General features: G+C 40.1%; 1 protein-coding gene across 4 annotated transcripts in view; it reads right to left on the reverse strand.

Moving 5' to 3' along the window:
- PGM2L1 (phosphoglucomutase 2 like 1) overlaps window positions 1-14279 on the reverse strand; it is a 41007-nt gene that overhangs the window by 5614 nt on the left and 21114 nt on the right. For 3 of the 4 annotated variants that reach the window (XM_056327603.1, XM_056327602.1, XM_056327605.1), the window contains exons 4-12: window positions 11265-11371; window positions 8925-9009; window positions 7900-7983; window positions 5922-6115; window positions 4869-5058; window positions 4531-4628; window positions 3558-3738; window positions 1949-2042; window positions 623-752 (exon numbers count right to left, since the gene is read on the reverse strand). In XM_056327603.1, the coding sequence (XP_056183578.1) occupies window positions 623-752; window positions 1949-2042; window positions 3558-3738; window positions 4531-4628; window positions 4869-5058; window positions 5922-6115; window positions 7900-7983; window positions 8925-9009; window positions 11265-11371 (1163 nt within the window). The remainder of the gene's footprint in view (window positions 1-622; window positions 753-1948; window positions 2043-3557; window positions 3739-4530; window positions 4629-4868; window positions 5059-5921; window positions 6116-7899; window positions 7984-8924; window positions 9010-11264; window positions 11372-14279) is intronic. The other variant, XM_056327604.1, reaches the window with a different exon arrangement.

Genomic DNA, 14279 nt, shown 5'->3' on the forward strand with positions numbered 1-14279 from the left:
TATGATTTGCTTAACCATGCCACCAGTCCTGTTAAAGCAAAGGAACTGTGCTTCTGCTGATTAACTGGGCTTACATCACTTAATTCTGATATAAACATGTTCCTCATTTTATTGCTGTGAATCGTGTCTGTAGCTACCGAACACAGATCATTCCTTTAACCTCTGTTCTATTACAAGCCTCTGCAACAACAGCATGTGATTTTCTAACAATCCCCAGACCATGTATAAGTGAAAATACTAAGTGTTCAGAGGCACACAGACCACAACTAAGATTGTTACCCGTCTTACAGACCACAACTAACACAGCTACCCATCAGGAGGTAAGAGAAGTAACACAGCATGAATCAAATACAACAGAAAAGTTTGTCCTGGTGGATCCATATGCAAAATTCTATTCTTTCATAATTTATTGCAGAAATACAATAGAAAAGGCCTCTAAGTCCTTTGGGAGATATGGTGTTCAAGGGGTATTTGTAATACCAAAGACTGTCGTCCATCACGGCATCAGAAAAAACAATTTCCAGTGAGAAAGCATCTGAGGGATGCATTAAAGAATATTTATTAGATTATTCCCAGCTCCAAAATAGTTAAGTAGAACATACTAATGAAAAATACAACTTACGTTTCATATATCTCAATGAGTTTCTGTGCTAGTGTTAGGTTCTTGCCCTCCAGGTAGGTTGCCATTTCAGCTATGACCACAGCTGCGCTTACACCATCTTTATCCAACACTGATGTGCCGCACATGAAGCCTAGAAATAAAAAAAATTGATTGTGGAAAAATAGCCTGACATACTATTACACTGATTTGATTGAAGTTTTAACCCTTTTCCTGTAATAGAAAATTGGCCAATACATGTAAGCTGGTTTTATTACTGCATATGCATTCCTCTTTTCTAAGACATCTAATTAACTTAGGGGTTATAGGGCTCGAAAGACACATGCTATAATGAATTAATTCCAGATTGATAACATCTGCTCTCTAAGGAGATCTCTCATACTACAGTGTTAAACACAAAAATTTGCTTGTTTTGTGCAAGCACACAGGTACTGCAAGGAGTCTTTTGCAGTAATTTGGACCAAAGGAGCCCATACATATCCAGCCTTGGTAACCCATAAACCAGCACTTCGCAGCACTGCCCAGATGCCTCCTTTCTGAAGGGACACGGGAGCAAGATCTTAACTCCTTATGGTTAAAAGCTTCCTTCATTTTATGAAGGAAACTGGCATAGACACCCACCCTCTTCAGTGTTTGCTTCATTTTCAAATGCCATATGATATGTGAATACGCCATCTCAGAAAGCTGCCATTTATCCTAAAAAGTGGAGAATTCCTACAGCCAAAATGTTCCCTGCATAGTTCTCTACAGGTAAGTGGTGTCAGCAAGATCACCAAGATAAACAGAGTGCTCAAGGCAAGGTCAGCAGGAATAGTCACACACTTCCATAAGGTATTTAATGCTGTTTCTGCACATGCCTGGATTCCTCACATATTGTTCTAAGTACAAGGGGACTGCACACAGCTCCTGGAGGAACTGCCATACTGGTGTGATGGACAGCGTGACCGAAGCAAGCCACCTCCCAGTTCCACGTAGCCATCAATAGCATGTCCTCACAGAGAGGACCTGTAAGATATTAAGAACAGATCCTACGCTTAACCTCAGCTAAAAGGCCACAGAGCAACAGCAGTCTGCCTCTGGCATCTCACTTTCAATCTGTAACAGAACAGGTTTGCATCGGAAACTGCATGAGCACAATACTAGAATCCAAGATTCATTTATTATGACAGTTGGCAAGTTGATTTGATGACAGCAAAATACCAATACTAGTAACTACGAGAAAAAAAACAAAGTTCTTTTGTGTTTCGTGTCATAACTAAGACCACTCCTTTTTAGTTCCATATCCCCCACACAGTTCTCAACATTTTAAAGCAATATTACCACGCATACCAATAGACTCTTCAAATGCAAAGAGAACTTCTTTTCCATTATCTAGGAGGTCTTTAACTCTACTTCCAATCCATTTAAAACCAGGGAGTGTTTCCTGAAACAAGAAAGGAAAAGAAGTGCCTCAAATACACATTTTCAGCTTAGTTTCAAGTCAAAGAAGAAAGTGTACCCGCTACTCGTTTCACTTCCAGGATGCAGAGAGATGCTGCATTCTGAATTTTAAGGTCAATGGAAAAGACTGCTGCAGAGTCAAAAAACTAAAGCTTTGAAGAACATTTTTCTGATGTTCTTGAAAATTAAAACTGATTGACAAACAGGACAGGGACAATAAAGGCAAACATTAGACAAGTCACATCTTCAGTTTAGATCGTTAATCTAAAGCAGAATCAATCTCAAAAATCTAAAACAAAGGATAGCGTTTTACTAGTGAATACTCAGCTAGGACATGCATATCAAATCAAGAAGTAAGCGTGCTTGAGAGCCCAGGGCTCTCTCCGAGATCAGGTGAGATCCTTGGTGGTGCTTATCAGATGAGACAACAGTACAGTTACAGAAATATAAACAGCAGGTTTGGGCGATGGAAGAGAAGAGCATTGCTTGTGCTCTTCAAATCATGCAAAAGCAGTAAAAAGCTTAGTAACAGTCCTCCCTGGAGAGAAGGAAGGTACAAAGATGGGAAGCTTTTAAAGGAGGCCAAGGGATTCTATAATTTCCTAGCTTCTTTTTTTGAAGTGTGTCCCTTTCTGGGAAGAAAAATAAGTAATAATATATGAGCAGTATATTCAACCTGATTAAGCATATCCCTCAAAATGGTTTTCAGAGTGCCTTTTATTTTTAGCTTTTAATTCCTCATTGTTTGGCAATATATTTTTTCCTGTTGTACATGGGCTTAATTAAAACATGTATAAACAAGACCTGGATCTTTGTATGTTTGTGCCAAGCTTTAGAGCACTTGCACCTCTTAGAGCTAACATCCAGCAGACATCAGAGCAAGTACTTAATTTGAATGCAGGAACTGAAATAGTAACTGTCGGTCGGTCGGGGGGGGGCACCCCCCATTTTCTTTTTAGTAAGTCCCTACTGCAACTATATTAAGCATCTGAACATAAAGAGTTCCTCTGTCACAATTTAAAGTAAAACCAGATTTAAAATCTACTAGTGTTCTGGGCACCCAAAGGAACACTGTGTAACCTGCAAATGCTACAAACCCATCAAAGAGCGCTCCATTTTTGTAGTAAACCTGCCAAGTTATACAAGCTTTCATTCTCTCACACAGAAGAATTTACCTCAAGGAAAATAACCAAGACAAAGGTATTTCTATAATGTGTAATTTAGGTTCTCACTGGTGTCATCTCTTACAGCCTCCTTACAGCTTTGCACAAGTTGATCTCACAGCCCGCATTCGCTGCAAGGTGCACTGAGGAGCACTGCAGATGCTGAAGTCAAGCTTGTCTAGGTAAACCAGCATTCTCTGCTAAGTGGAACACATAAAAAACCCCAGCCAAGAGACTGGAATTCACCTGTTTATTTTTCATTTCATAAAGTTGTGAGCAGGGGACACGCCAATCAAATTTTAATGTCAAGAAGTCATCATAGAAGCCACACTTACTTCAAAGTGAAATCCCTCTTTAAGTGCAATTGCCCTCAAAATTTTTGAGGAGACTGTGGTGGCTAACATGTAAACATTCTTCACATCAGCATCTTCGGAGCAGTTTTCTTTCCAGCAAGAAAACATCCACCACCCAAACAAAGCTGCTAGCTCATTGCCAGTGAACACCTTCCAGCAGCCACTGCAGACAAAATAGAAAATAAGAGCTCTTCCAGGTTTCCCAGGAGCATCCACTGAGGGGAAGTGTTTTCTACAGTCGCTGGAAGAACAGGAATCTGAGCACACTACTGACAAGCTGCTCTATACAAAGCCACCATACTAGCCACATTTATCACATCTCCATGATTGACAAGTCCAGTGCATTCTGTTAGCAAGCAAAGATACCGGATGGAGTATCCTTACTGTCAGCTTTAAGACAGCTCAGGTCTTTTTAATTTATCAAACAGAAGTATAGCAGTCTATACATTGTAGTCAGGCAATGCCTGCGCAACCGCACATTATAGACAGTTACTTACACAATGATCAGAATTTTGGCCTGTTAGTGGAAAAAAAAAATAATTTCTATTCAATACGAAGAAGCCAGGAAAAAAAACCCCAAGCAAACAAAAAACCCAAAGAAGCCCACAACAGCTAACTGACCCAAGTCAGAATCTGTCTGCTTAATAAAAGCAAAAAAACCAGTAACAGGACTTCACCCTCTTTAATAACCACTCAACTTCTTTGTTTTATTTGGCCATTTACTGTAACATTGGTATTTAATCTAGCAGTTATCAACTTAATTTATTTAAAATAAGTTATTTCAGGTGCAGCTATACCATGAGATGAAACTAGCAAGAAAAACACCCAAATAGCTAAGTCACAACAGGAAAGAGAGCGGGTTGAAGGTGTGTGCCTGTCAACCATTTGGGGACATTCTGCAACTTTCACTACCTCTTCTACAGAAAGAGATAAAATAAAAGGTCTCATTACTTACTTCTCCTGCTGTTCTGCCACTGCTAGTCTGTCTGCATCTGGATCAGTGGCTACTACTACTCTAGCATTTTCTTTCTCTGCAAGCCTCAGTGACAACTCCTGGTGGGAGAAGAGGGAGAGGACAAAAAAAGGAAATAAAATCACAAGAGCAAATAAACCCACAATCTTCCTACTTATATGTAACATGCAGTGAAAGAAAATCTCATTTGGATTTCCCACTGTATTAACACAGCTGAAAAGCAGGTACTCTGTTCTCTTCCTCAATTTGTTTTTCAACACAGTATCATATCCAAACAGAGGAAAGCTCACAGAAACCTGACAAAGTAGAAACAAAAATACCAGCACAGATTCTCCTTCTTCAGGATTTGGGCATTTGACAGTAGAGAAGTCTGGATCTGGATCTTTCTGTTCAGGTACTGGAATGGGAGGCTGAAAGCCAAATGCTTTGAAAGCCAACTGCACATAGTCATGTCCAACTCCATGGAAAGAGGTATGAACAAACTTCAAGTTTGTTTGCATGTTTAGCTCCCTGAGAAGGAAAACAGAAATTCAGTAAGGTTTTAGTTATTTAACAAGACTACTTTCATGTGGGAAAGCAAAATACATTATACTTTGTACTATTCTGGTGATTTCTGCATTAATTTCAAAGAAGGAATGACTGACAAGTGCTCATTTGAACTTTCACTAAAAATTGCTGGTTTAAAGCCACTTCCTCTGGAAAATTAGACATTTACCTTCTGCTGCATCAGCTGAAAGTCACCAAAGAACGAACTGTTAATTCCTGCATCAAACTCACGGTCTTCCACTACACTGAAGATCTTACTCTGGCTCTACTACCTAACTTTTAAACTTACCTTTACTCCATGCAGGTACACCTCACCTTTACTCTGAATTTCTGCATTTTATTCAGAACTCTTTGAGCATATTCATTTGCATAAAATGGTTCACATCAGCATGCTTTACTGTAGCCTAGTGTCCAAAGGCAGGTTGCTTTATCGTCCTAATGATGGTGACCACCAAATTTAATGGCATCTCAGAGAAGGGATGGGGCGAGACAGAATGGGGAGATAACCAAAAATTATTTCCACCATGAAGAGCACAGAGCAATGGCCTCAAGGACACAGTGATACCTGTGGCAGAGTGGAACACACAGACATGAACTGTAAAGACAGAAGTCACGTCACTGATTTGTGACGATAAAAGTAACTACAGGCAGATCCAAAACTATTAAAATTTTGCAAGACAGCCCAATCCCTATACTCAAACCAAAAATGTTTATGTATGGCAGGATCACATGCTTTATTATTGAAGTCTATCTGTAAGCAGTTTTCCACATGTAACTCAGAGCTTACTTAAAAACATAATTTAAATACATTTTGGTTTATACAATACCTATGATAACAGATCTTTTTCAGATCCTCCATGTAACAGTCACAAATCTTCTTCAGTGGATCCTCTCTAAGGGGACTGGTGTCTACTAGATTCTCATTCCAAGAGCCATTCCATGGTTCAACGCACTCTTCTATACATTTTATAATTTCTTTATCATGAGGAGAGGTGATCTGTGCTCCATTTTCCCAATAAACCTGGAATATGTTTAAGGAAAACAAGACAACAGTTTATTCAAAAACATTAACTTGATAAATTCTTTTAGCTATAGGATTGCACAGGCCTCCTGCTGCTTGTATTCATACAGTAAAGGCTAGCATCAGACTGGCTTGATTCTCAAAGTCATTTGGAATCACAGTTTATGATTTCAGTTATGTGATGATAGCTACTTAGCAACATGACCTATTTTCAAAAAAGCTGATATTCAACTATTGTGACTGAAATCATCAGAATGTGAGAAACAAACTGGGCACTTACATTTGAGAGTGTTGTGCAAACTGTAACAGAAGAAAAACCATTATCTTCTACAAAGCCTGGCATTCCTTTTGAAAAAGAAACAACTTGTTTTTGAAATTAAAGCAAAACAGATAAGCAGTGTGCCAAGGTACATGTTTTTCCATAACTGAACGACTGTAATCTTTCAGCTGGAAACACGATCAAACCCTGAACTATAAAAAGCCTTTGTTAAAGAATTATTTAGATGCCAGTTTTCCCACAGTTTATTGCCAATAGCATAGTTGAGTTCACAGTGCGAGCTTTCTACTCGAGACCAATCTGTCTCTCTTTTCTTGTCCGCTGGCTTTCATGAAACCCACAGGTACTCAGGATCTTCAAAACTATGGGTTTGTCAAGCTTGGCTAAAATTGTCCAAAGCCTTCAGAAGCTGCTTGAGTTCACAGGGGAGACAGTGAAAAACAATTATTGTTAAAGACTAGAAAAAACAATATCCTGACAAAACTAAAATGCTCTGTATCAGAAAATGCAAACATAATAGCTTCTTGATAAATGAAGCACCTGGAAGACTGATGTGGCTTACTTTCTTATTCACTGCTATAGCTAAGCAAAAATAAAGGCTGCTGAAGTACTTCACAACTTCTTCCACAGAGGACAAGTGCAGTACAATCACCTCCAAGAGTTATCTCTGTGCAGAGCAAAACTGGTTTTCCTATCATTGCCATTACTCACTGACCTGTTACCAAGCTTCTAGAATGCCAAGTTTAAAGTTTAGAGCTTAGTTCAGATTCTTATAAAGTTTAGAAAGGAAACTGCGTTACAATACTTCATAAGCAGCATTTGCTGTTATGGATGTTTATACTATTCTAAGTTTTCAAAATGAAGCCACCCACCTCTCCCTCAATGCCCAGAAAAACAATCTTACAGGGAATAACACGCTACTACAAAGTATTATTTATCAACTAAAACTGCCACTGTCTGCAGCACAGTTACCTACTACGTGGACTAATTCACCTAAGTTATAGCTTAATCTTAAACTCATGTTTAAGTCTAAGAAGTGAACACATACTACATTGCTTTTCTCCAGTTGCCGATTAGACTCTATGGAATGTCACAACACAACTGTGCCCAACATACATAAGCAGTTTGGTCTTAAGTCCTAATTGAAGAAGAAAGTGTGTAATTCAGGTTATAAAAGGATGAATTACTTGAAATCATTCCTTCTTCTAACGTACACACATGCCCTCCAAAAGAAGTCTCTTCTCTGCAAGGGCAGCAAGGCGCTGGCCCAGGCTGCCCAAAGCAGCTGTGGGTGCCCCATCCCTGGCAGGGCTCAAGGCCAGGCTGGACGGGGCTGGGGGGAGGGGGCCCTGCCCATGGCAGGAACAGTGGGACTGGCTGGTCTTGAAGGTCCCTTCCAGCCCAAACCCTTCTGTGATTCTACAATACGCCAGATGCCGCAGGCACATAGGTAATACTGAAGAGCAGCTGACCCTGACAGGCTACAAGCTTCCAGTTCAAGCCTTACCTTGTATCCGTTGTCCTCCTTCCGATTGTGGGACGCTGTGATCATCACACCAGCCACAGCGTTGAGCTGCTGAACAGCATAGGGCTACAGAGGAAACACAGAAATGTCCATTTACCCAAGAGTTCTGCAGCTAGCACAAATAACCCTGTATCACTAGGGCAATCATGCAATAGGATGCTACGGAGGAAGTGGCTCCTGATGTTTTACCAGTTTGAAAATTGTATACCTGAATGCTCATCATTCAGTTTCCTGTAGCTAGTAATAGGGAAAGCTGCTTCTATTCTGTTGCATAAGAACATTGTTCTATTTAGCAATTGCATAAACACAATCATTAACTGGCCAACTAAAGAAAGTCTACACTCAAATTACACTAGTATTTAAGAGAAAACAGGTTGAAACAGAATGAAGGAATTCACCAGTATTTCCAGCTAAAAAGCATCCAGTCCTTTCAGTCCTCCCCTCAAAACAAGATCCACAGCATAATGGAAAAGCTTACAGAATAAAAAAAATAAGGATTTAAAACCCTGCAAGAAAAAGCTGTGACTAGAACAGAAAGTTTTGGGTTTTTTTAAAGATATTAGAAGTAAAGGCAATCCTTCATTTCTTCCACTCTAAGCAACGTAAGTCTTACGGCCAAAAACATAACTCCCTATACATGTGTATATATTCACACACATGTAGATACCATCTTTGAGCCTTATGACGTGCAGGTGTTTAAGCACAGAATAAAAGAACAGCAGAATGCTTCACCTGTAATGAATAAAGCAAAGCGCACACTGCAAGATCTGTTGCCCTTTTGTAACAGCCTAGGGTGAAATGTGATTCTATTAACTATCTGCACACAGAAGAATTCAGTGACATCCTTGTTACAGCCTCCTTAAAGAGCCAAGTGTACCAAGAAGCCTCTATTTTTCCATTTAAGGAACAGAATTTGAGAAGAAAATTGCTAGTTCACATTTTTAGTAAGCTTCCAAATACTCCCTTAACTGCAGGGTTCAACAATATAAAAGAGAAAAATGACTCACCACAAATGGTGTAGGGACATAGGTGGAAAAGAAGTATACAGGTACATCTTTAGCCAGCAGGACTGCTGCAGTGAGCTTTGCAAGTCTACCAACGTGAGAAAGAAAACATTCAGTCAACCCAACTCCCCACAACAATACAACAGCCATATGGCATTACTGTAACTTTCAATTCACTTGTTTCTTAAATCCCTTAAATATTTGGCTTACAAAGAACTGTACAAACTGATTACTTTGTTGTTGGGGTTTGGTTTTTTTTTTTCAGTTTTCAGGTTGTAGAACCTGAGACAGTGCTTTTAGCTGTTGCTCGAGGAGTGCAAGGCACTCCAGTCAACTGCATCAATAAACCAGTCATATTGGTTGATATTACATATCAAACAAGGATACAGAACCTACTGGCGTGACACTTGCCCTTCATTCAAGGACAGAACCAATCTCCCAGGAAGTTTAAAGTGCCAGATGTCTGCAACAGCAGGTTTGGAAAAGGATTCGGTACCCATGTTTGCCAGCCTTGTTCAGCAGCTTCAGACAATATCCATGAAGCAGATCTATTCCTAAAATAAGACTTCTGCAAAGCTGCACACTCTTAATCCAGAAAGTTCAGAAACAGTAACAGCACCCATGGTTTTAAACCTTGGCTTTATAATAAACTTTTCCTTTCAAGTAGCAGAGAAACACATTCTCCTTCAGGTAACTTTGATATGAAACTGCTCTTTTCAAGCCAGGTACACACAGCTCAGCAGTTAATGGGAAGTCTCAGAGTCAAAACAGATGAGAGATTAAGCAGTGTAAGTTTGCTTTGCTCACTTGTTTTTACAGACAAGCATTAATACTTGCTTCCTTATCCCCCATGATGAGTTCACCGCAGTCTACATTTCAGTTACTCAGAATTTCTATATCACTATAGCACTTATCAAACGTAACCTGAAATGACTTAAAAAGAGTTTGAGAGCCTAGCTTGTAGTTGAAGCTACTGAAGTTTGGCTTGTGTATCACAACAGTTTACATCAACTTAATTACGGGATACAGTTGTACAGCCAGCTATCTCCCACAGCACTGGAACTGGATGCAAAGAAGGGGGCACTCCTGCTCACATAGCGCTGGATAAGCATGCTGATCCAATTGAAAATATTCTTTTGGGGAGGTTCAACTTGATTTTAGCACTACTGTAACTGTGTGTCATCCCAAGAGGATAAAAGAAACATCTAACTGAGAATTGATTTGCTCCTTCAATATGTGAAACACCACTGTACTGCCATCCAATCTGAATTCCAAGCTTTATGTGGCTGGAATGGAATGTTTTTCTTACCCTTCCATATTTTTAAGCTGTGCATAATCCAGACAATTTGGGTAATAGCCTTACACACACAGTGTAACAGATTAGTTTAAAATCCTTATGCCGGAGCCTGGTGGGTGAAATTCTACACGTGTCTGAAGGCCATACAGGAAGCATGGAGAAGCAGACTTCAGGGGAATGGAGAAACAACCCTTAGGAGACACTAACTAGATCCTGTACTCTATTACATCAAGAGCTTTCACAATGCTAGAATATTAAATGTTGACAAAAATTTTAAAAAAAACCACCACCCACAACACACTACATTAGTTACAATTAACTAGAATAACTACATTAACTACAACAATTAGCTACTCATTAACCAAATAATAATTAGCTACTGGGTTGTTTTTTTTGTAAGACACATCATTCAGGGAACAAAACATGTGTTGTAATGGCAAGGGATTCTGATTCCTAATAGAATTCAGAAAGCAGTCCTTTTACAGATGCTCTCTCCCCTTTCCTTGCAAAGAGCACAATTTGGCATCACTGGAAGTTTACATTTTAAGTATTCCAGGTAAAGCATTCCCCACGAGGAAATACACTGAGATCACAGACTAGCACAAGGGTACCAACACGCCAGGTTGCAGTAGGCTGCAGGTAGAATTCTCCCCCAAGCAAGCTTAAATCAGATGCATAACACAGAAGAACAACAGTGTTAACAATAGCGCATTAAGAGTCAGTGACTTCAACCTAGATGTTAGTATTCTGAATTTACCTTCACATTCAAATTTCTCTCCAGGCATATCAACTTCTTAATGTCTGCCTAATATTCTTGTGCATTTAGACTAAATTCTTTGGTGAAGTGACTAGCCTTACATTCCACATTTGCTGGCAAATGACATTATAAAGGCTTTAGTCCATGCCTCTCTTCATTACTATTTAAATGGACTATGGGAGGGGAAAGAGCATGTGCAGTTCATGACAAAAAAATACTCCGATAGAATGAAATGCATGTAAAGCCACAATTTAATTTCTAGTCTTGCAAATGTAATCAATACTCATACTTCTTACTGCTGCAGTTGCTGGTCACCTGACCTCGTGTGTCATATCCAACAACAAAGCCTCTCTGCTTAAAGTCTGAAAAACACCTCTCAAGATACTTGTAGATCCCCTGGAAGTAAAAGAAAAAAAGTAGGGAAGAATTAGCTCTAGTGCACCACACACAAACATTACAAGTTATCTCTGACATAGGATTTATAGTGTCAGTATGCAAAATACAGCTCAGCAAAAATATCAGTAATAATATTCACAAAAACAGCATATTTATTTTCCCCCCGGAAGCGTTCACAGAAGGAAAGCAAGCAGAGAGTCCGTTGTGAGAAATAAAAGCAGTACAAAAATAAGTGACCACAGAGCATCAACAGAAAGCTCAAGGCAGCAAAATCCTCAAGCAGAGTACAGATTGAAAGCAAGTGTTTGCTGGTTTTATGTATTCAAACCAACTTCTTAAAGACCTAATAAAGAAAAATCCATTTTTTGGAAGTCCATCCACTCAGGCAATATAACGCTAGTGCTAGTCTTTGTCCTTGTGTTTGCAGTACGAGACAGACCCCTTTTCAGCACTGCTTCCAAAGCGTTAGTTCTAAGTTTGCATTAGAAGGATGCTTCACCCTCACCTGCTTTTTCAAACAAAGGTTTATTACTAGTGACCTACTCCAGGTGGGCACACCAAAGTCCTCTATTTATATACTACACAGATACAATAGCACAAATACAAGCAGTCTTCTATACATCAAGATGGAACACTTCCAGTGCCAAGGTACCAGAGAAGAGCCCCATGCAAGGAGAAGGGAAGCAGATGAAGGGAGTAGGTTTTAAACACACACTGGGATGAGGAGAAATATGTGCCAAAACATACACCAGAGAAAACCAAACAGCCTTGCAGTCAGCCACCCCTTCTTTTCAAAAGGGGAGGAGTTAGGTGCTCCAAATTAGTTCATTACATGGTGTTCCACCTTCACCTTCCCCGTGGCCTTCACATCCATTTATTTCCCAGTTAGAATCTCTCTGGAGAGCCACCACAGAAAGAACCCAGGACGGATCAGCAGTTTTAGACAAAAAGATGGAAGCACTACTGTTAACGAAGTTTCCAGAGTGTACAGTTCACTACAATCAGAAAGCAGCTCTCCTCAACACAAACACAGCACCATGAACTTACCATAGCCAAGGCTACCCTAAAAAGGCCACCTCTTATGAGGACACAAGTTTCCTCTTGATAGGAGGAGTGAGGGTGTTTTGTACCAGAATTAAACAGATTTCGCGCCCCCTCCCCTGCCCTGGTATTAAGCGCAATGCTTTGTAACATTCTCATCTGGGTCTGACTCACTATCACCACTAAGCGATCTCTCAACTGGAAAGCTAGCCTGACTCCTACCCATGAAATTCAGCTCAGTTCCATTTTCTTAATGGTTCTTGCCCTTTCCATCAAAGAATGGGCTTCAGAGCATGAACAAGTGAATACTGGCATCTCTTTGGAGAACTATTCCAGCTGCAGAGGTAGTGTGTCTATAGAGGACTGCACACAGAGGAAAAATTTCAAAATAAGTAAGTCTTTCAATACAGACAGAACTGGAAGCTCTGCCACGGCTAGCATGACCGCCAGCTGAAGTCACCTGCACACTGAACTGAAACGTGTTGATACACAACACATTCGCAGCACCCTGACGACATATCAGGAACTTTCATTCACAGTTGTAATGAGACAAGAGATAGAGCCATGGAGAAAATGTGTTCAAGTTTGACTTGAACAGACTGGATATAAAGAGATTAACAGCAGGTTTCTTAGAACATTCTTATCAACAGATGCCTTATCTAGGCTAGTGGCACCTTGAGGTCAGAGCACACTGCAGAGTTTTGTCTAAACTAGTTCCCCAAACATCAACAACGGCACAAAAAAAGACAAGGTTATGGAAGAAGCAGGACCACGTTAGACAAACCAGCACTAGTTAGAAGCAGAAGGCTAAAAGGGGCATATAAGCTTTTTCGGAAGCAGCACTAATCAAGGTAAGTTCAGCTAGAACAACTGATACATTGCAAATCGCTCTTTACAAATGTGATTTACCTGTGATTTCTATTTCACACCTCCCCCCAGGCACTCTCCCCCAAGAGCAGAAGCATCCCTTGAACTTTCCGGCAACCATGGCATCTCTAGGATTCTGCACAAATTTCTTACCTCTCCCCTTACATCCCAATGGCAACCACCATAGCTGGGGTGGCTTTTTGGCTCTAATGCCCGCACCCTTCTACATCTCCCAGCTTTCCATTCCCTCATTCTTCAAACACAGAATAATTGATTGTTTTTGCTGCAAAGTAAGGGCCTACAGTGATCTTTTTAGCAGGATTTGGTCTTCTGTACTTTCTCCCCTGCACCTCACCCCAGCTATTTCTGCCTAGGCATTTTTGGCAGCTACTGGGTGCCACTACAATTTAAGTTACAGTCTCCTCAAGGGTGAGGCAAGGTTTTTCTTAGGACATCCTGTTAAACCAGTTTCACTGTTTGACAGGGATCAGAGTTTTCATATGAATAAAAATAGGAATGTCTTTACTTTCTGCCATGGTGAAGTTTTACTTAAAATTAAGACAACACAATATGCGGTATGAGAACATAATACCTTAAGCTTAGCCAAAGATCCCACAGCTGCAGTTTGCCCAGCCCTACTGGACTTGTATACTATCCAAATACCTTTAATAAAGTTGCAGGAAATAAAAATAAATTTAAAAAAAGACAGCAAGAGGAAGTAAATGCAGAGTCTTTCCAATGTCTCAACCCTCTACTTGAGTTCACACCTGTTTTCTTCCAGGTGTCATTGTCCCTCTCTCAGAGGGCAGATATCCAACACCTCTTAGGATAAGCCCTTTCTTTAGTAAATTTCTCAATTTAAAGGACTTTTATTGCGTTTTTACAAGACTCATGTTTTGATAGGGCCCCCATCTCATTTCTCCCAGGATAGCTACTGCTTCTAAACTGTAGCTGAAGATATCCAATTCAACATCTTGCTGCTACATACTTAGTAATAACC

This window comes from Falco biarmicus, chromosome 2 (genome assembly GCF_023638135.1).
Source record: "Falco biarmicus isolate bFalBia1 chromosome 2, bFalBia1.pri, whole genome shotgun sequence".
Taxonomy (NCBI): domain Eukaryota; kingdom Metazoa; phylum Chordata; class Aves; order Falconiformes; family Falconidae; genus Falco; species Falco biarmicus.